Here is a 26,290-nt window from a genome sequence, read left to right as displayed (position 1 = left end):
TTTATTTTCAAAGGGAAAATATGCCTCGTTCTCTGCAACCTATCCTTCCAGTTGAATCCTTCTAGCCCCAACATCATTCCGGTGAATCTGCACTGTAACTTCTCCTAAAACAAATGTTCTTCCTGAACTGCGTTTACAACTGCATTGTGTACTCTAAATAGTTTCTAATCAGACCTTTGTAGAACTGCCACATAACATGCACCCCTTTGTATTCTGGTCTTTTTGAGATGAAATCAGTGTTCCATTAGCTAACATGTATTCCAGGATTTTTAACAGTAATAACAGATCCATTTGATTTAGTTCAAAAGCAGATTTTTTTACAAATTAATTTTTTTCTGACATAGCTCTAAGTTTGTCACAAAGTAGAGCGAATGGATAACAAAGACCTATATAACATGAAGCTGGTATCCTTTATACCAATATTAATGCATTCATAAAAAACCTATTAAAATGCTTAAAGATTTGAATTGTGGCTGATGTGTCCAATATTTTTAAAGTACTGCACTTGCCATATGCTCATTCCCAGGGGTGTGGGAATCAGAATGACAGAACCAGTTTACATCAGCCCATCATTCGACAACGTCTTGCCTAGTTTGCTATTTTTGCAGGTAAGGAAAAATTTTATTATTGCTTGAAATTATATGTGCAAAATTGGTTCATGTGTCATTGCAAATCATTCATTATTTATTTCATTCCAGTGTTATAATCTGCTTTTGCTGGATTTGCTGAGAGCTCTGTACTTTCTGCATGGCATTCCCGAAGTATTTCTTGTACAGAAACAAAAGTGGAGAATGCTGCAAATACTCAGCAGCAGGTCTGGAAGCGTCTGTGGAGACAGAAACTGAGTTAAGGGGCTGAATTTTGCAGCACGCTATGGTGCCTGCCAGACTGGCTCCCTGCCAAAAGGGCTGAAGGCAAGCCCACTCAGGAAAGGATATCTATCCTGCAACCTTGACTTGGGAGGACAAACATCTGTACCTCAGACAGCCTTAGATGCCAGCCAATCTAAGGCTGGGAGCTGAAATAACTCCACAGAGGCCTGTATCCCATCACCAAGTCCTTGACACTGCTCCAGCTTCCTGTCAGAATCTCTGACACTCCTGTTCTGTTCTTTTTTCCTGTTTTTTCTTTTGAAATGTCTGACTCTCCTATCCTTTTTTTTTCTCAGAACCTCTGCCACTCCTGTTTTTTTGTTTTAATTTTCCCCCACACTACTGCCTAACTGCGGTAGTGCTTATTTTTCCTCAGCACCCATGTCGTGTGTGTGCAGGTGTGAGACCCAGTGAAAGACACAAAGTAGACAAATTTTTATTCAATTTCCACCACCAGGAAGAAAGGAAACACCCAAGTGGCCAGTGACAAACAATGCCCTTGTTAGAGGGCAATGCTGCGTGATCAAACAGTGAGGGGGAAGGGCAGGGATTAATATAAATAGAGTTGGATGGAGAAATAATACACTTCACTCCCTGCAGTGCCCACCTCTCCCTGAACAGCTCAAGGGTGTTGGTGGAGACCGCGTGCTCCTTCTCCAGAGACACCCGGGCTCTAACATAACCGCTGAAGAGGGGCAGGCAATCGGCTCTAATGACCCCCTCCACAGCCCGCTGCCTGGACCTGTTTATGGCCAGTTTGGCCAGGCCCAGGAGCAGGCTCATTAGGAGGTCAGCAGACCTGCCCTCCCCCTCCGTACTGGGTGCCCGAAGATCAGGAGCAACCAGAAACAGACAAGAAGGTTTTTAAGAAAATCAAAAAGAGAGTGCAAGCGCCCACACCCAATATATACATTGTCCACAGACTCCACAGCACCACAAACAAGCAGTTGGGCTGGGAGTCCATGAGCCACCGCAATCTGCAGCTGCAGGGGACCGCTGCATGCAGCACCCACCACCCCAGATCCGAGAGAAAGGGAGAGGATTCCCCCGTAGAGAGCCCTCCACTAGAGATCCTCCTGACTGGTAGCTAATTGGCACACCAAGATGTCTCCGGGTGGTGGAAAAGGGAGAAGATGTGGACGGTGTGCAGGAGCAGTCTGTACAGGGCCTGCTGTGATACCTCCTTAAAAGCGACAAAACTAAAATTCCAGAGGCAGGTCAGGTTGTGGGGCACAGGTTTCTGGGGAAAGTACGGGACCTTGGGGACACTCCTGCTCCACTCTGTCAGCCAGGACTCCCTGATTGGACCAGATTAACAACCCAATCAGGTAATTCATATTCTGTGAGGTCCACCTGGCTGACCTGGTTACAGTCAGTGGGAGCCATGGTCACTGCCAGTACTAAACTCGGGTTGGAGAAGGTGATCAATGCTGGATCAGGACTTCATAAGCTTTGTGGATAGCAGGGCGTGGTAAATGAGTGGGTTTCTGTGAGTTATGAGGCCATGGGAATGGGGAACTGTAGGGGCAAAGGGGTGGCAGCTAAGTCTTAGGTCTCAAGGAAAGGAGTCATGTGTTGAATGCATTAAGGAGGGGTCCATCATTACCAACCCACTTGGGAACCTGCGGGGCTGGGTTCTTGGCATGGACTTTCTTTCTGCCAGTTAAATCGCAATTGTGGTGTGATTAAGGGCCAGCCAGTGCATTCAATGCGGTTGGTAAAGTTGCAGTGGGAGCAGGAGTGTGTGGGTGGCAGGCTGGTTACCTGCTGGATTTTGCACTCTGCTTTCCTACTCATCCTGCATTGAGATTCACTGACTGGGGAGTGTATCGTGTAGGTAAAAACAATGACTGCAGATGCTGGAAACCAGATTCTGGATCATTGGTGCTGGAAGAGCACAGCAATTCAGGCAGCATCCGAGGACAGGCAAAATCGACGTTTCGGGCAAAAGCCCTTCATCAGGAATAAAAGCAGAGAGCCTGAAGCGTGGAGAGATAAGCTAGAGGAGGGTGGGGGTGGGGATAGGGTAGCATAGAGAGTACAATAGGTCAGTGGGGGAGGAGATGAAGGTGATAGGTCAGGGAGGAGAGGGTGGAGTGGATAGGTGGAAAAGGAGCTGGGCAGGTCGGACAAGTCCGGACAAGACAAGGGGACAGTGTTGAGCTGGAGGTTAGAAACTAGGATGAGGTGGGGGAAGGGGAAATGGGGAAGCTGTTGAAGTCCACATTGATGCCCTGGGGTTGAAGTGTTCCGAGGCGGAAGATGAGGCGTTCTTCTTCCATGCATCTGGTAGTGAGGGAGCGGCGGTGGAGGAGGCCCAGCACTCCATATCCTCGGCAGAGTGGGAGGGGGAGTTGAAATGTTGAGCCACGGGGCGGTTTGGTTGATTGGTGCGGAGATGTTCCTAAAGCACTCTGCTAGGAGGCGCCCAGTCTCCCCGATGTAGAGGAGACCGCATCGGGAGCAACGGATACAATAAATGATATTAGTGGATTTGCAGGTAAAACTTTGATGGATGTGGAAGGCTCCTTTAGGGCCTTGGATGGAGGTGAGGGAGGAGGTGTGGGCACAGGTTTTACAGTTCCTGCGGTGGCAGGGGAAAGTGCCAGGATGGGAGGGTGGGTCGTAGGGGGGCGTGGACCTGACCAGGTAGTCACGGAGGGAACAGTCTTTGCGGAAGGCGGAGAGGGGTAGGGAGGGAAATATATCCCTGGTGGTGGGATCTGTTTGGAGGTGGCGGAAATGTCGGCGGATGATTTGGTTTATGCAAAGGTTGGTAGGGTGGAAGGTGAGCACCAGGGGCGTTCTGACCTTGTTACGGTTGGAGGGGTTGGGTCTGAGGGCGGAGGTGCGGGATGTGGACGAGATGCGTTGGAGGGCATCTTTAACCACGTGGGAAGGGAAATTGCGGTCTCTAAAGAAGGAGGCCATCTGGTGTGTTCTATGATGGAACTGGTCCTCCTGGGACCGGATACGGCGGAGGCGGAGGAATTGGGAATACAGGATGGCATTTTTGCAAGAGATAGGGTGGGAAGAGGTGTAATCCAGGTAGCTGTGGGAGTCGGTGGATTTGTAGAAAATGTCAGTGTCAAGTCGGTCGTCACTGATGGAGATGGAGAGGTCCAGGAAGGGGAGGGAGGTGTCAGAGATGGTCCAGGTAAATTTAAGGTCAGGGTGGAATGTGTTGGTGAAGTTGATGAATTGCTCCACCTCCTCGCGAGAGCACGAGGTGGCGCCAATGCAGTCATCAATGTAGCGGAGGAAGAGGTGGGGAGTGGTGCCGGTGTAATTACGGAAGATCAACTGCTCTACGTAGCCAACAAAGAGACAGGCATAGCTGGGGCCCATACGTGTGCCCATGGCTACCCCTTTGGTCTGGAGGAAGTGGGAGGATTCAAAGGAGAAATTGTTAAGGGTGAGGACCAGTTCGGCCAAACGAATGAGAGTGTCAATGGAAGGGTACTGTTGGGAACATCTGGAGAGGAAAAAAACGGAGGGCTTGGAGGCCCTGGTCATGGCGGATGGAGGTGTAGAGGGATTGGATATCCATGGTGAAGATGAGGCGTTGGGGGCCGGGGAAACGGAAATCTTGGAGGAGGTGGAGGGCGTGGGCGGTGTCTCGAACGTATGTGGGGAGTTCCTGGACTAGGGGGGATAGGACAGTGTCGAGGTAGGTAGAGATGAGTTCAGTGGGGCAGGAGCATGCTGAGACAATGGGTTGGCCAGGGTGGTCAGGCTTGTGGATCTTGGGAAGGAGGTAGAACCGGGCAGTGCGGGGTTCCCGGACTATGAGGTTGGAAGCTGTGGGTGGGAAATCTCCTGAGGTGATGAGGTTCTGTATGGTCTGGGAGATGATGGTTTGGTGATGGGGGGTGGGGTCATGGTCAAGGGGGCGGTAGGAAGAGGTGTCCTGGAGTTGGCGTTTGGCTTCAGCGATGTAGAGGTCAGTGCGCCAGACTACCACTGCGCCCCCTTTATCCGCTGGCTTGATGGTGAGGTTGGGATTGGAGCAGAGGGATTGGAGGGCTGCGCGTTGTGAGGGTGAGAGGTTGGAGTGGGGGAGGGGGGTCGACAGGTTGAGGCGGTTAATGTCCTGGCAGCAGTTGGTCAAGGGCAGGTATTAGGTCAACGCGGGGCGTCCAGGTGGATGCAGTGTGTTGGAGGTGGGCGAAGGGGTCCTCGGAAGGTGGGCGGGAATCCTGATTGTGAAAGTAAGCTCGGAGGCGGAGGCGACGGAAGAATTGTTCGATGTCACGGCGTGTATTAAATTCATTGATGCGTGGACGGAGGGGGACGAAGGTGAATCCTTTGCTGAGGACTGATCGTTCGTCCTCAGTGAAGGGGAGGTCTGGAGGGATGGTGAAAACTCGGCAGGGCTGGGAGCTGGTGTGGGTGTAGAGCTGGGAGTGGGGTCGGAGCCAGTACCTGGAGTGTGATGGTGGGGGGAATGGGGGTAGAGTCATGAGCAGGGGTAGTGTTCCCCTCGGGGTTCTGGGGTGTGGGGATAGTGACAGTGGGGTCCGTGGGGGGGCGTGTCAGCAAAATGCAGGTGAGTGGCGCTGGTGGGGGCGGAAGTGGTGGCAGACACGGCAGTAGGGGTGGTGGAAGTCACTGACCGTGTGGCATCAGCGATGATGTGAGGGGCGGAAGTGGCTGTGGGAGTGCCCATGATGAGGGCAGAAGTGACATCATCAATCAGCGTGGGGGTGGTAGCTGCATCAGCCGCATGGCTAATGGTGTTTCCGAGGCCAGGGGAATCTTCTGGAATGTTTGAGGAGCGCTGGTTATGGAGGTGGGTAGATAAAAGTTTGTTGTACTTACAGTTTTTGATGTTTGAGATGGAATTGAAATACTGTTTGTTGAGAGTATGGATTCTCCTGAGGATGTCGTACAGAGTGGGTCCTTTGCAATTCTGAAAGAGTGTGGCCCTCAGCTGAGGCAGGGATGACTGTTAGGTGGCAGAGAGGTTAGGTGGCGGCGCATTGCTGCGAGTGTGGAGCGGAGGATCTTGAAGGAGAACTATTGCTGGTGTTTTTGAATCTGTAGTCTGTACTGTTTGTCCTGTTCGGGTCCGAACTCTGCTGGTTTAAAGGTGGTCTGGAGTCCGTGTGGGATGAGTTGGTTACGGAGGCAGGCACTGAGGAAGCAAATGTGGCTGTAGTAGCGGGTTTGTTTCAGGACATGGTTGAAGAGCTTCAGGGCAGAGGAAATGACCTGGGAGTTGCAGTGGGAGAGAGACTCCCTGAGATTCTTGTAGAGAGAGGAGGAAAACCTTCAAGGCAGGCATCCTTGCAAGAGGATTCGCAGTAGTGTTAAAATCAACGAGGTAAAAACAATGACTGCAGATGCTGGAAATCAGATTCTGGATCAGTGGTGCTGGAAGAGCACAGCAATTCAGGCAGCATCCGAGGACAGGCAAAATCGACGTTTCGGGCAAAAGCCCTTCATCAGGAATAAAGGCAGAGAGCCTGAAGCGTGGAGAGATAAGCTAGAGGAGGGTGGGGGTGGGGATAGGATCATAGAGTACAATAGGTCAGTGGGGGAGAAGATGATGGGTCAGGGAGGAGAGGGTGGAGTGGATAGGTGGAAAAGGAGCTGGGCAGGTCGGACAAGTCCGGACAAGACAAGGGGACAGTGTTGAGCTGGAGGTTAGAAACTAGGATGAGGTGGGGGAAGGGGAAATGAGGAAGCTGTTGAAGTCCACATTGATGCCCTGGGGTTGAAGTGTTCCAAGGCGGAAGATGAGGCGTTCTTCTTCCATGCGTCTGGTAGTGAGGGAGCGGCGGTGGAGGAGGCCCAGCACCTCCATATTCTCGGCAGAGTGAGGGGGGAATTGAAATGTTGGGCCACCGGGTGGTTTGGTTGATTGGTGCGGGTGTCTTGGAGATGTTCCCTAAAGCGCTCTGCTAGGAGGCGCCCAGTCTCCCCAATGTAAAGGAGACCGTATCGGGAGCAACAGATATGTGTAGCCCAGTGATTCAGCTCAGTGACCAGAATTAGATGAAATTTGACTTATGGACCCAGTTTGAAGTTGGTTCTGGATTAGTGGTGCTAGAAGAGCACAGCAGTTCAGGCAGCATCTAAGGAGCTTCGAAATCGATGTTTCGGGCAAAAGCCCTTCATCAGGAATAAAGGCAGTGAGCCTGGAGTGTGGAGAGATAAACTAGAGGAGGGTGGGGGTGGGGAGAAAGTAGCATAGAGTACAAGGGAAGGTCTGTGATAAAGTGGAATTATGGGTGAATCTGAATCACAAAGGTTGGAATTTCAGTTAAATCCACATCAAAATAATTGGTTTTAGAGACAGTTGCTGAGAAAACCGATATGGTTGTGTAACAGCTTTATTAGCTGCCTAATCAAATACGAGAAGAAATTGTGAAAGCAAAACACAGATGAACAAGATAAAGGAGACAAGATCATTGTTGGGCAGAAGGGCAGAATTTCTTCAAAATGGGCAACTCTGGAAAAGGTAAAAGTAATGACTGCAGATGCTGGAAACCAGATTCTGGATTAGTGGTGCTGGAAGAACACAGCAGTTCAGGCAGCATTCGAGGAATGCCTGATGAAGGGCTTTTGCCCGAAACGTCAATTTTACTGCTCCTCGGATGCTGCCTGAACTGCTGTGTTCTTCCAGCGCCACTAATCCAACTCTGGAAAAGAAATGGTCTGCTAATGTTCAATACATTTTAATTTCTTTTTCAGTTCTGATGAAGAGTTACAATATGAAATGTTGACTCTTTTTTTCCTTCTACATGTGCTGCTATACCTGCTGAATATTGCTAGCATTTTCTGGGTTTTTTTTGTTCAGGTTTCCAGCATTTGCAATATTTTACTTTTGCACTTAACTTTGTGTTTTCAACAGTTGTTAATTTTTTTTTCATTTAAGCATAAAGAAGGCAAGGTATACATAATGGTTGTTGTTTAGGGCATCCTTGGCAGAAGAATAACAATCTTTGCTTTTATTGACTTATATCATCCTTGTGAAATTACTTTGAAATGCAATTCCACTTGTCAGCAATCACCTAGAACTAAATACCCCTTTAGCTATTAACGTCCTTAGCAATGGGCAAGGTACTGAAGAAAAATATGGGAAATCAGGCAGAGTAATACTTGTGCAATTAATTTAAAGCGGATGTTTTTACTATCCACTTAAGCACTAAAGGTATATTTAAATAGGTGATGTTAACAGACATGTGGTGTCATCTAAATCCTACCCTTTTTGTGTTAAAAGATTATTCTGGATTGTTTGAGAGTTTAATTTTGAAAGTAATTGTCTTAATATACGTGGAGGTTTTAATTTAAGATATAGTAAACATACAAAATTAATCATGGAGGCCTACACAGCAAATAATAATATGCTTCTCTTAATATTCAGAACTTGCCATCTGTGGTAGTGAGTCATGTGTTGGATCCCAAACCTGGAGAGCGAATCTTGGATATTTGTGCTGCTCCCGGTGGAAAAACCACCCATATTGCAGCATTAATGAATGATAAGGTAGGACTACAACACTGAAAAATAATCTGCTTTGTGAAATAAATTAGACTACTTTGACCAAAATACTGGACACAATTTTTAATTTTAAAAAATGGTGGGATGTTTGTTTTCACCAACAAAACTACCCCTTGAATTCAACAGGGCATGTAAATAGAATGGTTAATAAGGCAAATGGGACACTTGCCTTTAATAGTTGTGGCAGAAATTATAAGAGCAGGGTGGTTATATTGATGCTGTACAGGACCTTGGTTAGGCCACAGCTGGAGTACTTTGTGCAGTTCTGACCACCACACTATAGGAAGCTTGTGATTGCACTGGAGGGGACACAGAGGAGATTCACCAGGAATTTCCCTGGGAAGGAGCATTTTATTGATAAGAGGCTGGATAGATTGAGGTCCTTTAGAGCACAAAAGGCTAAGGGGGGACTTGTTTGAGATGTATATTATAATAAGGGCGTAGACAGGATGGATAAGAAACAGAACTTCTCCTTAGTTGAGGTCAGTAACGAGGAGGCATATTTTAAGGTGAAGAGCAAAAGATTTAGACATTTGAAGAAACATTTTTCACCGAGGGAACCTGGAATGCACTGCCTGGGAGAATAGTAGAGGGGGGGAAATCTCACAACCTTTATTAAGTGCATGGATGAGCACTTGAAGTATCATTCAAGGTTATGGGCCAAATGTTGGAAATTTGGACTTGTATAGTTTTGTCAATGCAGACTCAATGGGCCAAAGGCCTCTTCTGTGTTTTGAGTCTTAATACTTTAAATCTACTACCCTTACTCACTTTGGCCTCCAAGTGGCTCCAGGCCTTTGGAAATGTAGTTGACTTTGAACAGCCCTCTGAAATGGCCTAGCAAGTAACACAGTTCAAGTCCAACTAGTAATGGGCAACAAATTCTGACCTTGATATTGACAATCACATCCCCTGAAAGGATAAAGAAATATGTTATTTAGCTTAAACATTTAGTACAGGTAAACATGTCATGTAAAATTTCATCATTTTAATATCATTCTATGAAATGGAACACCATAGTGTGCAGAATTATACAAATTAATCTTACCATCCTAACTCCTCATATTCAAATTATGTTCAAGCTAATGTCAGCCTTTAAGGATCAACTGTTAAGTAATTAACTGTGAAAACGTTGATGTAGAACCACTAAAGTGGACCAAGCGAAGGATTTTGGTTTCTTTTTTTTTTAAATCTGACCTCTTCCAAAATTAAGATAAATTGCCCTTTACAGATTGAAAAAAAGCTTGTTTTTTGACCAAAAATGCATGATTTTTAGAATGGGAATGTTAAAAAGTAATTTGTGATTTGGGACCATTTCCTATAAGACAGTTTCGGGATTTACCTTTCAGCTCCTGTAACCTTTGCATCTTCCCCAGTTGAGAGAGAGTCTTCATTTTTAATAAGAAATAGATTTTTTTAAGATGGGGTCAGAACTGACAGAATTATTAAGCAATTCTGTTCATTTCTTCTTAGTGCAATCACTGCTATTCCTGATAAACAGAGATCAGCATGGACCATTTCTAACAACATTTGGTGGAATAATGACTGTTTAAGTGTATGTTTTATATATCCTTTTTGTCCTAGTTTTGCATAATATTCTGCAATGTGAGGGTGAATTAGAAGTGGGTTTGGAAGGACTATGCAGTAGTGGTAGGGCCTATGCACTCATCCTCACTGTAATATATATAATCTTGTGTGTAGTGCTTTAAATGGTGTATGATTTTGGTTCCCTCCAATGGTATTTTGATGCATTGGTTTTTTTAATGGTTATTGTTGCTTGTCTGTTCAGAAAAATATAACCATACAAATTAAACTCTTATACATGAAATTGTCATTTAAATTTTAGACCAGAATTATTTGTTGCAATTTAGAATTTTATCACATTTTAATAATTATGGAAAAAGTATAGTTGTAAGCTTCAACTTTGAGTTAGTATATGTTTTAGCAGATAAAATGTACTATTTTATAATTTAGTAATATTGTTTCCTAACTGAATATTTCAAGTTCAGCAATAAAATTCCCCATAACAGTTTGTCAGCAGGCAAAGAAAATGATTGCAGATGTTGGAAATCTGTAACTATGTTCTGACAAAGCACAATACTTTTGAAAATTAACATTTTTCCTTTCTCCATAGATTTTGTCTGGTGTGCATTTCAGTTTTTGACTTTGATAATTGTAAACGTACAAAAACAGTAACCTCACTAAAATTTGGAACATTTAATATTTTGACAGGGGGAAGTAATAGCAATGGATAAAATTGCGAATAAAGTGAAGAAGATAAAGCAGAATGCTGAGAATTTACAACTAAAATGTATTAAAGTGTTTTGTTATGATGGAACTAAAGCACTGGCAAAGGAAGGCAATTGGGATGGGCAAGGTATGAAAGAAAACAAGAATTGAATAACATTAAACAGCACAGAGAAGTTGAGATTGTGCTTCTAATTAAAAAAGGCTTTGTGTTCTAAAATATGTCTTGTGGCCTAAGGATGTGACCAAGCAGTTTTTATTATTCTGTGAATGTCTAGGTGTAATTTCCAACATTTACTTGTACATCTTTAACACTTTAGAACAAAGCCTACTAGCATACCATTATTTTGTTCTGCCTAAGATGAATTATAGGAAAAAGAAGGGTGAAGCAGATCTGATGTTGAGAGAAAATAAATATGAGACATGTTTTAATTCTGACTTCTTCACGGCATATGACAAAGGAAATTATTTAATTTGAGATACTTTGAAGAATATCATCAGAGAATTTATTCGAACTGCCAAGCTTAAATTCAACCTCGTTGAAACACAGTACAATTCTTATCAAATTTAAAAGCATGGTCATTAAGTTTGTTTCAATTGACGCAGCTAAATATTTTGGATTTCTATAGCAGGACCTCCATTTCCACCGGAATCCTTTGATCGTATACTTCTGGATGCGCCTTGCAGTGGGTTAGGTCAGAGACCAAATATGGCGTGTGATTGGAGTTTAAAGGAAATCGCTTCTTATCCGCCATTACAACGAAAATTGTTTAGAGTGGTAAGCTTTCCCTTCTGTATAGTTCTGTCTGTAAGCAGGTTCTGTTTGTTTTACACAACTGAAACATAATAACTGAAAGAAAATTCATTGAAGATTTATATATATTTTCTTGTCTTTGAAAAATAAATCCGTTTTCAATGGTTGGAATGGTGATGGCTTTGTGATATTATTACAAGGCAATTAATGCAGATAACAAAATATGCTGGAGATCACAGAGGGTCAGGCAGCATCCATGGCGAAAAAGCAAGCTAAAATTTCGAGTTTAGATGATCCTTCATAAGAATTGACGTGAAGTGTGAATGGGCCAGCGTTTCTGCATTGATGGATGGGCTTGGACTGTTGGGGGACAAAGGATGTTGATAGCTCAGATTAAGTGATTAGAATGTGAGAAAGGCAGAACAATAGCATGTCTAACTGCCAGACTGTAAAGCACAGACAGTCCCACTGGGATGGGGGGAGTGGACAGAGAGAGGACATGATAACAGAGAATGTAATAAGCAAAGCTAAAAGAAAGGGAAGGAATGGGTTCATGGTCTGACGATCTGAACTCAATTTTGAGCACACAAGGTTGTAAAGTGCCTAGTCTGAAGATCAGATGTTGCCTTTCCAGTTTTTAGAACATAGAACATAGAACAGTACAGCAGAGAACAGACCTTTCAGCCCGCGATGTTGTGCCAACCACCTCATGTATGCACCCTCAGATTTCTGTGACCATATGCATGCCCAGTAGTCTCTTAAATGTCCCCACTGACCTTGCTACTGGCTACGCATTCTGCAGTCCACAACTGCTACTGGCAACGCATTCCATGCTCTCACAACTCTGTGTAAAGAACCCGCCTTTGATATCCCCTCTATACTTTCCTCCAACCAGCTTAAAATTATGACCCCTCTTGTTAGTCATTTCTGCCCTGGGAAATAGTCTCTGGCTATCGACTCTATCTATGCCTCTCATTATCTTGTATACCTCAATTAGGTCCCCTCTCCTCCTCCTTTTCTCCAATGAAAAATGTCCGAGCTCAGTCAACCTCTCTTCATAAGCCCTCCAGTCCAGGCAGCATCCTGGTAAACCTCCTCTGAACCCTCTCCAAAGCATCCACATCTTTCCTATAATAGGGCGACCAGAACTGGACGCAGTATTCCAAGTGTGGTCTTACCAAAGTTTTATAGAGCTGCAACAAGATCTCACGACTCTTAAACTCAATCCCCCTGTTAATGAAAGCCAAAACACCATATGCTTTCTTAACAACCCTGTCCACTTGGGTGGCCATTTTAAAGGATCTATGTACCTGCACCCCAATATCCCTCTGTTCCTCCTCACTGTCAAGAATCCTATCCTTAATCCTGTACTCAGCTTTCAAATTCGACCTTCCAAAATACATCACCTTGCATTTATCCAAGTTGAACTCCATCTGCCACCTCTCAGCCCATCTCTGCATCCTGTCAATATCCTGCTGCAGCCTACAACAGCCCTCTATACTGTCAACGACACCTCCAACCTTTGTGTCGTCTGCAAACCTGCTGACCCATCCTTTAATCCCCTCATCCAAGTCATTAATAAAAATTACAAACAGTAGAGGCCCAAGGACAGAGCCCTGTGGAACACCACTCACCACAGACTTCCAGGCAGAATATTTTCTTTCTACTACCACTCTCTGTCTTCTGTTGGCCAGCCAATTCTGTATCCTGACAGTTAAGTTCCCTGTATCCCATTCCTCCTGACCTTCTGAGTGAGCCTACCATGGGGAACCTTTTTGTTGTGATTTGCTGGAGCATTGCAGCATGCTGAGGACAGACAAGTGGGCATGCGAGCAGGACACTGTGTTAAAAAAGGCCTGTCATTTTAACACAGTCATTTTAAGCACCGCCGCCAACGTTGCATAAATGCTGCCCCCTCCACACTTCACTTCAGCTCTGATGAAGAACCATCTAGACTCGGAACATTAGCTTGCTTTCTCTCCATGGATGCTGCCTGACCTGCTGTGATCTCCAGTACTTTTTGTTTTCAGTATAGATTCCAGCATCTGCAGTAATTTGCTCCAATTAATTGAGACACCCAGGTAATGTTCCTTGGCCTAGGTTTGAATTCTGCCATGGCAATTCAATAACAATCTTGAATTAACAGTTTAATGATTGTCATAAAAGGCCATCTGGCTCACTGATATCCTTTAGGGAAGGAAACTGCCATCCTTAACTGATCCGGCCTACATATGACTACAGACCCACAGCAATGCAATTGACTCTTAACTGCTCTCTGGGTAATTAGGGATGGGTAATAAATGCTGGCCTAGCTACTTGGGTGTTTCTACCATAACATTTTTGCCATACTTATGCTTTGTAATCTCCACTAATAGTAATTAATGAACTCGTGTTGTCAATAATGAATGTTTTTATGTATTATTTATACTATGTATTATGTACATGTATTATATATACATTGGGGATCGAAATTTCATCCATAGATTTGTGATTTCTAATGCTTATTATTGAAAACAAATCAAGGATGCTGCTTTGACTCTATTGTATATTCCCGAGTAGCCTCAGCAGTAAAATCTAACTTGAGGAATTGGGTTGATAATGAAGGCTGGCTGTACCAGAGCCAGGTGAAATGGAGGAGCTGTGGACTCGTGAATGGGGTGGAGATCCCTGTCTGTACATGGTGAAATGCCCTCTATCTTTGGGTTTGTCTGATTACTTCTCACTTTATTACTGGATTGGGAACCTTTCTTTTTTTTTATTTTGCCAGAATCATCATGGAGGAATTTAAGTATGTTCAAGAAAATGTTCTCTATCACCAAGGAGATAGCCCTTCTAATGAAGAGGTAAAACCCGACCTCCTGTTGGGAAATAAGGCAGGGCAAGTGACTGAGCTGTTAGTGGGGGATCTCTTTGGGACCTGTGACCATAATTCTATTAATTTAAAGATAATTATGGAAAAAGATAGGCCTAGTTCACAAGTTAAAATTCTGAATTTGGAGGAAGGCCAATTTTAATGATATTAGACAGGAACTTTCAAAAGTTGACTGGGGGAGGCAGTTCACAGGTAAAGAGTTCAGTGCCAGCTAGTTCCTATTAGTGTGAAGACAAGGCTGGCAGGAGTAGGGAAAATTGGATGATTAGAGATATCAAGACTCTGGTCAAGAGAAAGAAGGATGCTTATGTCAAGTTTGGACAGCTGTGATCAAGTGAATTTCTAGAATAGTATGTAGGCAAGACCAGTAAGGGCAGTAATGAACCAATTGCATTTTTACAACAATCAAGAATGCTTACATGGTCATCATTAGGCCAGCTGTCTAATCCAGACTTTTATCAAATTCAGATTTCACTATCTGCCATGGTGCATTTCAAACCTGTGTTACCAGTACATTGTCTTGGGGTTCTCTCCTGCCGACCTAACGAGTACACCTCCACTGACACACTTGTTTGTTTGGTGGAACAGGTCCTCACTCTCAACACTTTCTCCTTTTGAATTCTTCCACTTATCAGACCAGAGGTGTAGCCATGGGCACCTGCAAGGGCCCCAGCAATGCCTGTCTCTTCGTAGGGTACATAAAACAGTCCATCTTCCATAATTACGCCAGCAGCATCCCCTATCTTTCTCTCCGCTACATCGATGACTGTATTGGCGCTGCCTCATGCTTCCACAAGGAGTTTGAATAATTCATCAACTTCACCAACACCTTCCACCCTGACCTCAAGTTCACATGGATCATCTCAGACACCTCCCTCCCCTTCCTGGACCTCTTCGTCTCCATTTCCAGCGACATCCCAGATGTCCTCCTATTTCAGGGACCACAATTTCCCTTCCCGCGTGATCAACAATGCCCTTCAATACATCTCCTCCACTTCCAGCACCTTCGTCCTTGAACCCCATCCCTCTAACCACAACAAGGATAGAACCTCCACTCCCAGTCCTCACCTTCCACTGCACTAATCTCTGGATACGTGCATTATCCTCCACCATTTTCCACCACCTACAGACAGACCTCACCACCAAGGATATATTTTGCTCCCCACCCATATCTATGTTCCACAGAAACCATTCCCTGAACAACTCCCTTGTTAGGTCTACGCCCCCTACCAACCCACCCTCCACACCCAGCATCTTCCCTTGTTGCCACAGGAGGTGTAAAACTTAAGCCCAAACCTCCCCACTCACCTTCGTCCAAGGCCCCTAAGGATCTTTTCACATCCAGCAGAGATTTTCCTGCACATCCACCCATCTCATCTACTGCATCCATTGCTCTCGATGTAGTCTCCTCTACATTGGGGAGACAGGTTGCTAACTCGTGGAGTGTTTCAGAGAACATCTCTGGGACACACTCACTAAGCAACCCACCTGCAAGTCCTGGCCTGCTCCACTGCCAAATCAAATCCATCCACTAACTGGAGGAAGAATACCTCATCTTGTGCCTTGGTACCTTTCAACCACACAGCATCCATACCGACTTCACCATTAGTTTCCAAATCTCCCCTACCTCCACCTCATCCCAGATCCAACACTCCAACTTGGTACTGCCCTTTTGACCTGTCCTACTTGTTCATCTGCCTTTAGACCGTACTGCCCCACCCTCCTCACTGACTTATCACAGTTACTTCCCCCACATCCGCATCCACCTATCGCCTTCACACCTACCTTCTCCCCCAGCAAACCCACCCATTTATTTCTCATTCCCCTTCCCTGTTTGTACTCCTGATGAACGGCTTATGCCTGAAATATCGACTCTCCTGCTCCTCAGATGCTGCCTGACCTGTTGTTCTTTTCCAGCGCCACCCCTTTTTGGATGCTGACTCTCCAGCACTTTCTCCCTATTTTTGGATTGCTAGTTCAGTGAAATTATCCAATTGCCACTATTTCCACATAGTCTGATTGATAGCCAGTTCCAGTAGATGAGATACTAGATAAAAGCTGGATGCAGCAAACTATTGTGTCATGTAAAATAGTTGTCAGTCATCATTCCAGCATTTCACTTGCAGAGTGGAAGTGAACTGCAGCCTCTATTCATTTTGTTTGTTTTCACTTTTGGTGGCTGGAAATAAAAGCTCATGTTTGAATTTGTCTGATTGCTCTGCTTTACGTGATGTTCCTCTACTGGATAGTGACAAGCTGCAGGTCTACAGTGGACACTGGAGACGGAATAGCAGTGACTTAGAGGGTGTTTAGATAGGATGCAGCTAGAGACAGGTAAACTGTGGGCCCTGGTATTTAACCATAACAAAGGTGAGAGATTGTGGAGTGATTACATGTGAGGGTGTGTCAGGCGTGGCTGTTGTGCAATTGCTTTGCTGGTGAGGGACAGCACTGGGATGTAATTCTTGTCCTGGTGCATAGTGCCTTGCAAAGAAGGTGTGGATACGTATCTTTTGGCAGATATCCCATAAGTGGTTGGTTGTTCTGGGAATAGCACATGGTAAGACAGGGTGAGGATCAGGTGAGAGCAGTGCCATAAGGAAGGGCCTGGTTGGTTTTAATGAGGTGAGTTTGATAAGATACACTCATCAGATATCCTGCTAGGCTTCATGCCAAGGAACTCTGTACAAAACTCTGCAAAACTCTGAAAATCTCTCCATTGCTACAACAAATCAAACTGCAAATTGGAGGAACAACGCCTCATCTTCCGTCTGGACAGCCTACAGCCCGGTGGACTCGATGTCAAGTGCTCCAATTTTAATTAACCTCCCTTCCCATCGCCTGACTCTCTTCCCAGCCCCTCCCTTCCATTCCTCTCGTTGACCCTTCCAGCCACCAACCAGATTCATTCCTCCCATCAACCAACCAGGTCATACCCTCTACGTGTATTCAACCGCATCCCCAACCCCCCACCTTTTATCTGCAGCTCCTTTTCCATCCACTCCCAGTCCTGAAGAAGGGTTACACCCAAAACATTGACTTCTCCACCTCCTGATGCTGCTTGGCTTGCTGTGTTCTTCCAGCCTGTCTACTTTGGATTCCAGCATCTGCAGTTTTTTTTTGTCTCTAACCATGTTGAGTATTTCTGCTTTTATCTTAGAATTCTAGCTTCTGCAATTTTTTGATTTGATGTTTGCCTCTGGTTTCAAACTCTGAAATGTTTTCCTAGGCAGTGAACTTACTAAAACCTGGAGGCATTTTGGTATATAGCACTTGTACAATAACACTGACAGAAAATGAAGAACAAGTTGCCTGGGCACTCGATTCTTTTCCTTGTTTAAGCCTACAGTCACAGGTAAGTATGTAATTAACCGAGTTAATGCAGCTTATAAAATGATTGTTATAGACCATTTTCTCCAATAAATCTGTGTGATTTGTACATAGAGTCATAGAGATGTACAGCATGGAAACAGCTCCAACCCGTCCATACCGACCAGATATCCCAACCCAATCTAGCCCCACCTGCTAGCACCCAGCCCATATCCCTCCAAACCCTTCCTATTCATATACCCATCCAAATGCCTCTTAAATGTTGCAATTGTACCAGCCTCCACCACATCCTCTGGCAGCTCATTCCATACATGTACCACCCTCTATGTGAAAAAGTTGCCCCTTAGGTCTCTCTTATATCTTTCCCCTCTCACCCTAAACCTATGTCCTCTAGATCTGGACTCCCTGACCCCAGGGTAAAGACTTTGTCTGTTTACCCTATCCGTGCCCCTCATGATTTTGTAAACCTCTATAAGGTCACCCCTTAACCTCCGACGCTCCAGGAAAACAGCCCCAGCCTGTTCAGCCTCTCCCTATAGCTCAAATCCTCCAGCTCTGGCAACATCCTTGTAAATCTTTTCTGAACCCTTTTCAAGTTTCACAACATCTTTCTGATAGGAAGGAGACCACAATTGCATGCAATATTCCAACAGTACGTTTTAAATTTTGATTTTTTAAAAAATTGGAAATATTTTTTAACATTGGTAACACTGGCATCTAGCCAGTGATGCCTCTATCCCATGAATGAGTAAAAGATGCATGTTTATCTAGTCATATTCATTGCTGTGATCTGAAGCTGTTAAGTGCTTAGTCGACCATTCTTTAATCATTCATGGGATGTGGGCTTTGCTGACTATGCCAGCTGGTTCTGTATGTTGATCCTTTAGTGGATGTGGTGCCAATCACACAGGCTTCTTAGCCAGGTTAGTGACAACCTGCCAAAGTGTTGTTTGAGCTACACTTTTCTGGGCTTATGGAGAATATTTTACCACACTCCTGACTTGTGCCTTGTAGATACTGAACAGGCTTTTACATGTGAGTTACTTGCAGCAGGTTTCCTAGCCTCTGACCTGCTCTTGTTGCCATAGTATTTATAGGGAGCTGAATAAATACTTTAGAACATAGAAGAATACAGCGCAGTACAGGCCCTTCGGCCCTCGATGTTGCGCTGATCCAAGCCCACCTAACCTACACTAGCCCACTATCCTCCATATACCTATCCCATGCCCGCTTAAATGCCCATAATGAGGGAGAGTCCACCACTGCTACTGGCACGGCATTCCATGAACTCACGACTCGCTGAGTAAAGAACCTACCCCTAACATCTGTCCTATACCTACCCCCCCTTAATTTAAAGCTATGCCCCCTTGTAATAGCTGACTCCATACGAGGAAAAAGATTCTCACTGTCGACCCTATCTAAACCCCTAATCATCTTATACACCTCTATCAAGTCACCCCTAAACCTTCTTTTCTCCAATGAAAACAACCCCAAGTGCCTCAGCCTTTCCTCATACGATCTTTCTACCATACCAGGCAACATCCTGGTAAACCTCCTCTGCACCCGTTCCAGTGCCTCCACATCCTTCCTATAGTATGGCGACCAAAACTGCACACAATACTCCAGATGTGGCCGCACCAGAGTCTTATACAACTGCAACATTACCTCAGTACTCCGGAACTCAATCCCTCTACCAATAAAAGCCAGTACGCCATATGCCTTCTTCACCGCACTATTTACCTGGGTGGCAACTTTCAAAGATTTGTGTACATGGACACCAGGATCCCTCTGCTCATCCACACTACCAAGTATCCGACCGTTAGCCCAGTACCCCATCTTTTTATTACTCTTACCAAAGTGAATCACCTCACACTTAGCTACATTGAACTCCATTTGCCACCTTTCTGCCCAGTTCTGCAGCTTATCTATATCCCGCTGTAACCTGCCACATCCTTCCTCACTGTCTACAACTCCTCCGACTTTCGTATCATCCGCAAACTTGCTCACCCAACTTTCTAACCCCTCCTCCAGGTCATTTATAAAAATGACAAACAGCAATGGTCCCAAAACAGATCCTTGCGGAACACCGCTAGTGACGGCACTCCAAGATGAACCTTTGCCATCAACTATTACCTTCTGTCTTCTTCCAGCCAGCCAACTCCTAATCCAAACCTCCAACTCACCCTCAATGCCATACCTCCGTATTTTTTGCAGTAGTCTACCATGGGGAACCTTATCAAACGCCTTACTAAAATCCATATATACCACATCTACTGCTTTCCCCTCGTCCACCCCCTTTGTACCGATGTTCACTGGGGAGGACTTCAAAAGCATTCCAAAATTACTGAAAAAAAGAGGCAAAAGATGAGGAGGAAATAAATGCGATTATTATCATTTGAGAACAAGTATTAGGAAATCTTGGATGTGGCTAGAGACCGAGAAATCCACTGGACCAGTTTTTATCTTGGGATGCTTGGGAAGTAGGTACCAAAGTATGGTACTTCTAAACTTCATACATTTTAAATTAAGTTGGGGTGTCACTCCCATTACCCAAACCCTCGTAACTACCATTGTTTCAACATCCAGTCACAATCTTAGTTCTTGGTATCATGGCTGTCAGTATTGTTGTGGTTTCACCAACCTTAAGTAACTTTATTTTTGTGGAGAAATGGGCGTAATTAATTCTTCATTTTAGGACTTTAGACTCAGCATGTATGTCAAGATCCCAGATAGAATTTTTTATAAGTTTGTGTTTCTGAAATAAAAAGTTTTACTTCAACTTTGATAATGAAGTTGTTGTTGTCTCTTTGTATTTAAATCATTATTCATAATTAGAGGTTTTATGTTTATAATGTCATTTTTCAATGTTCTACTTGATATGAGTGAAAAGAGAATGTTCATAAAGTTTAAATTTAATTTTTTTGTTTTTGCATTTGCAATCTATTTGCTCCAAAAACACTACTTTTAATGGATTAGGTTTTCTTTTTAAACATGCATCTTTTCATATAGGAACCTCACCTGGGTGAAGAAGGAATGATGGGTGCTGGTCTGTCCAATGATCAGCGGCAATTGCTGCAGAGATTTGATCCAGCCAGCGTGACTGAAGGGCATACCAGTGTTTCTTGTTCAGATCTGGACAGCAGCCAGATAGAACACTTAATCAAGTCTGCTAATAAGGACACAATAGGCTTCTTTATTGCTAAATTTATGAAGATGCAGGATGGCTAACAGTTATTAACTGTAATTAAAATAACCCAAATTCTGGAAATACAAAACAAAAACAGGAGATGATGGGAATTAGATGCAGGCCCATTAGCATCGGTAAGGAGTTTAGATCTGGTTATTGATGTTTATAGTGTACATCATTCATTAGTGGTTTAATCATTTGTAGGTTCTTTGTGGACTGAAAACCTGAAGCTCTGTTAAGAGCATCATCAGTATATTCTTGTGACGGCAATTCAAAAGCATTGTTGCTATGGTAGCAGTAGATTTTGCCAGCTGTTCAATGGGGTCATAAACCATGCAGTGAGAAAGATCATTATGGGCTTTTGCATTTTATACAGAACCCAAGTTGCAACATTTGGTTTCAGCCACTTACTCATTTCTTAAAAAAAGGTTTGTCGATGGAATGTACAAAACTGCATGTGAAATGTATGTACTTAATGTTGAATTTTACGAGTTTCATGTTATATTTAAACATAAGTGAATATGTTTTGTGATTTATAAAATAGAAATGTGAATTTTTTTTGTCATTTGTAATTTTTAATGATTGTTAAATTTTGTACTTTTATAGGTGATGAATGAAATAGACTAATATCAGCAATAAAATTGCACAGCATTTGCAAATACGCAATGTAATCGAGCAGCATCAACATTGCTTCAAATTTATTAAATAAATATATTAAAGTACTTTGATGACATAATAATCAGCCTAGATAAAGGGAACCAGGAAACATAATAAATATCCGGTATAATCAGGTACCACATATCAAGGTAATTAGCAAGATGAGGTTGAGATGTTAGAGGTAATAAAGATAAAGTCACCATAGTCTTAGCAGATCATAAGGCTGCTGTCCCATTAGAGAGAGATAACTTGATGGTTTAACATGAAGGTCATCACACCTTGGCCATTTCTGGTCTCCTGACTATAGGAGAAATATTGTTAATCTTGCAAGGGTGCAGAAAAGATTTACAAGAATGTTGCCGGGGTTGGAGGGTTTGAGCTATAGGGAGAGGCTGAATAGGCTGGGCTATGTTCCCTGCAGTGTTGGAGGCTGAAGGGTGACTTTTGTTGGGTTATAAAATTATGAGGGTCATGGATAGGTTGAATAACCACTGTCTTTTTCCCAGGATAGGGGAGTCCAAAACTAGAGGGCATAGGTTAAAGGTGAGAGAGGAAAGATATAAAAGGGACATAAGTGGCAATTTTTCACGTAGAAGGTGGTGTGTGTATGGACTAATTTGCCAGAGGCAGTGGTGGAGGCTGGTGTATTTACAACATCTAAAAGGGATGTGGGATGGAAAAATTCTTACTAAGGCTCGCTCGTATCGATCTGAATTAAAGAAACTGACTCTCGCCACACAAGCCTTGAGTTATTGACTGTTTCATGAGCTCGCAGGGAGAGACAAGTCGACCACGATGGTCACAAGTCACTCCGACGAGCTGCAGAGGGTTGCGTGGTTATATAGGTTACAATCATTTAACAATTAGCAAACTGTTAATTGAACCATAATGAGTAAGTGGGCAATCGGCCCAGTCACTAGACTCAGTCACGTAGCTGTCTGGACAGTGCTAGTTAGTATTTGATAAGCAACGTTAGTATAACAATAGCTCATTGTAAAAGAAGAACATTCCCATGGCCTACGCCATACTAGTCTGAAAACGCCCGGTCTCGTCTGACCTCGGAGGCTAAGCAGCCTCAGGCCTGGTTAGTACTTGGATGGGATTCCGACTGGGAATACCAGATGCAGTCGGCTTTTTTGATCACACAGCATTGCCCTTTGATGTGAAGGTCACTGCTTGTCACAGGCCACTCGGGTGTTTCCTTTCTTCCGGGTGGTGGAAGTTTGAATAAAGATTCGCGCACCTTGTGTCTCACACCTGCACACACACATGGGTGCTGGGGGAAAATATAAGCACTACCGCAGTTAGGTGGTAGTGTGGGGGTTTAAGAAAGAGAAAAAAGGACAAAAAGGAATGTCAGAGGTTCTTAAAAAAAAAAGAACATTCCCATGGGACAGAGTTCACTATGAAGTGCTAGGACAACTACAAGGACAGCCATGTTGCTGAGGGCAGGAGCATACAAGCAAACACTAAGATGAGAAATAAAATGGATTCCAGGCTTTTAATATGTGACAAGATGGCTGCTTGGGTTACAACAAATCTCCCACAGTACATGAATGGGAGGAGTTTAGAGGGATATGAGCCAAATGGGACTAGATTAATTGAGGATATCTGATTGGCATGGATGAGTTGGACTGATGGGTCTGTTTCTGTGCTGTATGATTCTATGACAGTTGTTCATGGTAACCTCAGCCTGTGTAGGAAGTGAACCCATGCTGTTGGCATCACTCTGCATTGTAAACTGGCTGTCCAACCAACTGAGCTAGTCGACCCACTCCCTCCTCAATTTGTAAGAGGATAAGGGGGGTATTTTCAGGAAGCCCTGCAAGGCAAACTGTAACTCACTTTCCCAGGAAGAGACTCCTGACCTCAAGAGGTTTCATAATACCAGGGCAAATGTGGACAAAGAAACCTCCTGCTGATTACCACGTACCACGCATCTTCTCCTGGCAGATGATTCAGTACACCCAATGATGAACAATAGTTGAAGTAGGTATGGAGTGGGTGGGGGGAGGTGGGGGGGGGTTGGAGTGGGGCATGGGGAAGGTGCAGAATGTACTCTCGGTGGACGGCTTCAGTGTCTATCACCGAGACCAGCTTGATAGCACCACTATTGATTGGGCTCAAGGTACATCTTTGCTAGACTAAGTGAGCAGGAGGTACTGAAGGAGCCAAATAAATAGAAAAACGTACTTGACCAGCTCCTGATTAATCTGCTGGCCACAGATGCATCTATCTATTAAAGTATCGATATGAGTGACCACCGCACAGTCCTGGTGGAGACAAAGTCCCGTCTTCAAATTGAGAATAACCTCCATTGTGTTATGTGGTGCTATCACCATGCTAAATGAAATAGATTTCAAACAGGTCTAACAACACGAGACTGGGCATCTGTGAGACACTATGGACCATCAACTGCAGAAAAACTATTTTCCACCACATCTGCAACCTCGTGGCCTGGGATATCCCCACTATACCATTTCCATCAAGCCTCAGCAAGAACTCTGATTCAATTTAAAAAAACAAGAGAGAATGCCAGGGGCAGCACAAGGTATACCTAAAAATCAGGTGTCAACCTTGTGAAGCTACAAAACAGGACTACTTGCGTACCAAACAGCATATGCAACAAGTGATAGAGCTAAGAAATCTCATGATCAGATTTAAGCTCCAGTCCTGTCATATTCAGTCATGAACGTTTGTTGGAAGAATAGAAAGGCAACATATTATCTAAATGGAAAGAAACTTCAGAGTACTTCAGTGGAAGGATCAGAGTGTCCTCAAGCACAAATCACAGAAAATTAGTATGCAGGTACAACAGGTAATAAAGGGAGGTAAATGAAATTTTGCCATTTATTACTAAAAGGATAGAGTGTAAAGGTAATGTTCTGCAACTATGCAAAGCATTAGTGAAACTGTATCTGGAATACTGTGTACACTTTTAGTCCCCCTACTTGAGGAGGGATGTAGTTGCTTGGATGCAGTTCAGAGGAGGTTCATTCCAGAGATGAAAGGTTTGCCTAATGAAGATATATTGAACAGTTTAGGCCTACATTCTCTGAGATTTAGAAGAATGAGAGGAGATCCAATTAAGGTATATAAAATACTAAAGGGGATCGACAAAGTATATGTCAAGATGATATTTTCTCTTGTGAGACAATCTGGAATGAGAGGTCATAGCTTTAGGATAAGGGGGTAGCAGATTTAAATCAGAGATGAGGAGAAGTTACTTCTCTCAGAGTCAAGAATCTGTGAACTTCACTGTCCCAGTGGTGGATGCCAGAATATTGAGTAAATTTAAGGAGGAGATAGGCAGATGTTTAATTAATAATGTGTTGAAGAGCTATGGGACGTGGGTGAGAAGGTGAAGCTGAAATGAAATCAGCCATGATCATATTTGAATAGCAGAACATGGCTGAAAATCCTGCATTGCCTAGTCCTGCGCCGAGTTCAATTGTTTATGAATTGTGTACACTGGAGGAGGAGGCTCTGCATACTACCCCACCTGCAACAATCAGGTGCTGATAAGGATGAAGTATTTATAACAATTGCTGGCAGTGATCCACCTCCACCTCCTCCAGACATCCCTAGGATCACAGTTGGTCATCTTAAGTCAACTCCATTCATTCCACATGTTATCAAGAGATGGGTGAAGGTATCGGATACTGCAAAACTCTGGTCTCTGACAGCATTCTGGCAATAATATTGAAGGTTTGTGCTCCAGAATTTGCTGCGTCCCTACCAGGTTGTTCCAACAGACATTTGTGCTGGCACATGGAACGTTTGCTAGGTATATCCTGTAAACAAAAATCAGGACAAATCAACCCAGCCAACTACCATCCCATCAGTCTACTCTTGATCATCTGTAAAGTTAGGGGAGTCAATGGCCAATTGGTTTTATCTCGGGATTATTAATCCAGAGACCTCGGTAATGTTCTGGGACCCAGGTTTGAATTCTTCCACAGCAGATGGTGCAATTTTAATTCAATAAATTTACAAAAAAGCATCTGGAATTAGTCTAATGATGACCATTAAACCACTGCGATTTGATTTATTGTTGTCACATGTACTGAAGTACAGTGAAAGGTGTTGATCTGCATGCCATACAGGCAGATCGTACCAAACACAGTGTATCAGAGTAGCAGAACAGAGTGCAGAATAAAGTGACGAAAGTGCAGAGGGAGATCAGAATTAACATTTGAGAGGTCTGTTCAAAAGTCTGATAAAAGCGGGGAGAAAGCAATTCTTGAATCTAATTATCAGGAAAAACCCATCTGGTTCAGTAATGTCCTTCAGGGAAGGAAACTGTCATTTTTACCTGGCCTGACCTATATGTGACTCCAAAACCACAGTAATATTGTTGGCACTTAACTGTTCTCTGGGCAATTACCGATGGGTGGCCTGGTCAGTGATGCCCATATACCATGAATGACTAAATAAAAGAATGATGGAAGGTGTCATCATCAGTGCTGTCAAATAACCTTGGGATCCACTCAGTTCCTGACCTCATTATAGCCTCAATTCAACAAACTGCATTCCAGAGGTGAGGTGAGATTGACAGCTCTTGACATCAAGACTGCATTTGACTGAATGTAGCATCGAGAAGTCCGAGAAAACTGGAATCAATGGGTATCAGGAGGCAAACTCTTTGCTGTTTGGAGTCAAACATGGCACATAGGAAGATGTTCATGGTTGTTCAAAGACAGTCATCTCAATTCCAGAATATCTCTGCAGGAATTCCTCAGGGTAGTGTCCTAGGCTCAACCATCTTCAGCTGTTTCATCATTGACCTCCTCTCCATCATAAGGATGGAGAAGTGGGAATGTTCAATAATAAATGTGCAATGTTCAGCGCCAATTGTGCCTTC

General features: G+C 43.9%; 1 protein-coding gene and 1 pseudogene across 4 annotated transcripts in view; both read left to right on the top strand.

Annotated features, from left to right (window-relative positions):
• nsun6 (NOP2/Sun RNA methyltransferase 6) overlaps positions 1 to 21,444 on the top strand; it is a 37,153-nt gene extending 15,709 nt beyond the window's left edge. For 3 of the 4 annotated variants that reach the window (XM_043690410.2, XM_043690408.2, XM_087987372.1), the window contains exons 7-12: positions 527 to 608; positions 8,245 to 8,364; positions 10,612 to 10,756; positions 11,256 to 11,404; positions 17,482 to 17,607; positions 20,592 to 21,444. In XM_043690410.2, coding sequence (XP_043546345.2) covers positions 527 to 608; positions 8,245 to 8,364; positions 10,612 to 10,756; positions 11,256 to 11,404; positions 17,482 to 17,607; positions 20,592 to 20,810 — 841 coding nt within the window. In that variant the 3' untranslated portion in view covers positions 20,811 to 21,444. The remainder of the gene's footprint in view (positions 1 to 526; positions 609 to 8,244; positions 8,365 to 10,611; positions 10,757 to 11,255; positions 11,405 to 17,481; positions 17,608 to 20,591) is intronic. The other variant, XM_087987373.1, reaches the window with a different exon arrangement.
• Positions 21,445 to 22,441: 997 nt separating this feature from the next.
• Positions 22,442 to 22,559, top strand: LOC122550381 (5S ribosomal RNA; annotated as a pseudogene).
• The last annotated feature ends 3,731 nt before the right edge of the window (positions 22,560 to 26,290 follow it).

The sequence above is a fragment of the Chiloscyllium plagiosum genome, unplaced genomic scaffold (assembly GCF_037043375.1).
Source record: "Chiloscyllium plagiosum isolate Xiang-an unplaced genomic scaffold, Cpla_swu_hap1 HiC_scaffold_5, whole genome shotgun sequence".
NCBI lineage: Eukaryota > Metazoa > Chordata > Chondrichthyes > Orectolobiformes > Hemiscylliidae > Chiloscyllium > Chiloscyllium plagiosum.
Note: the sequence above shows the minus strand (reverse complement) of the source record. Positions and strands in the feature narration are given on the sequence as shown.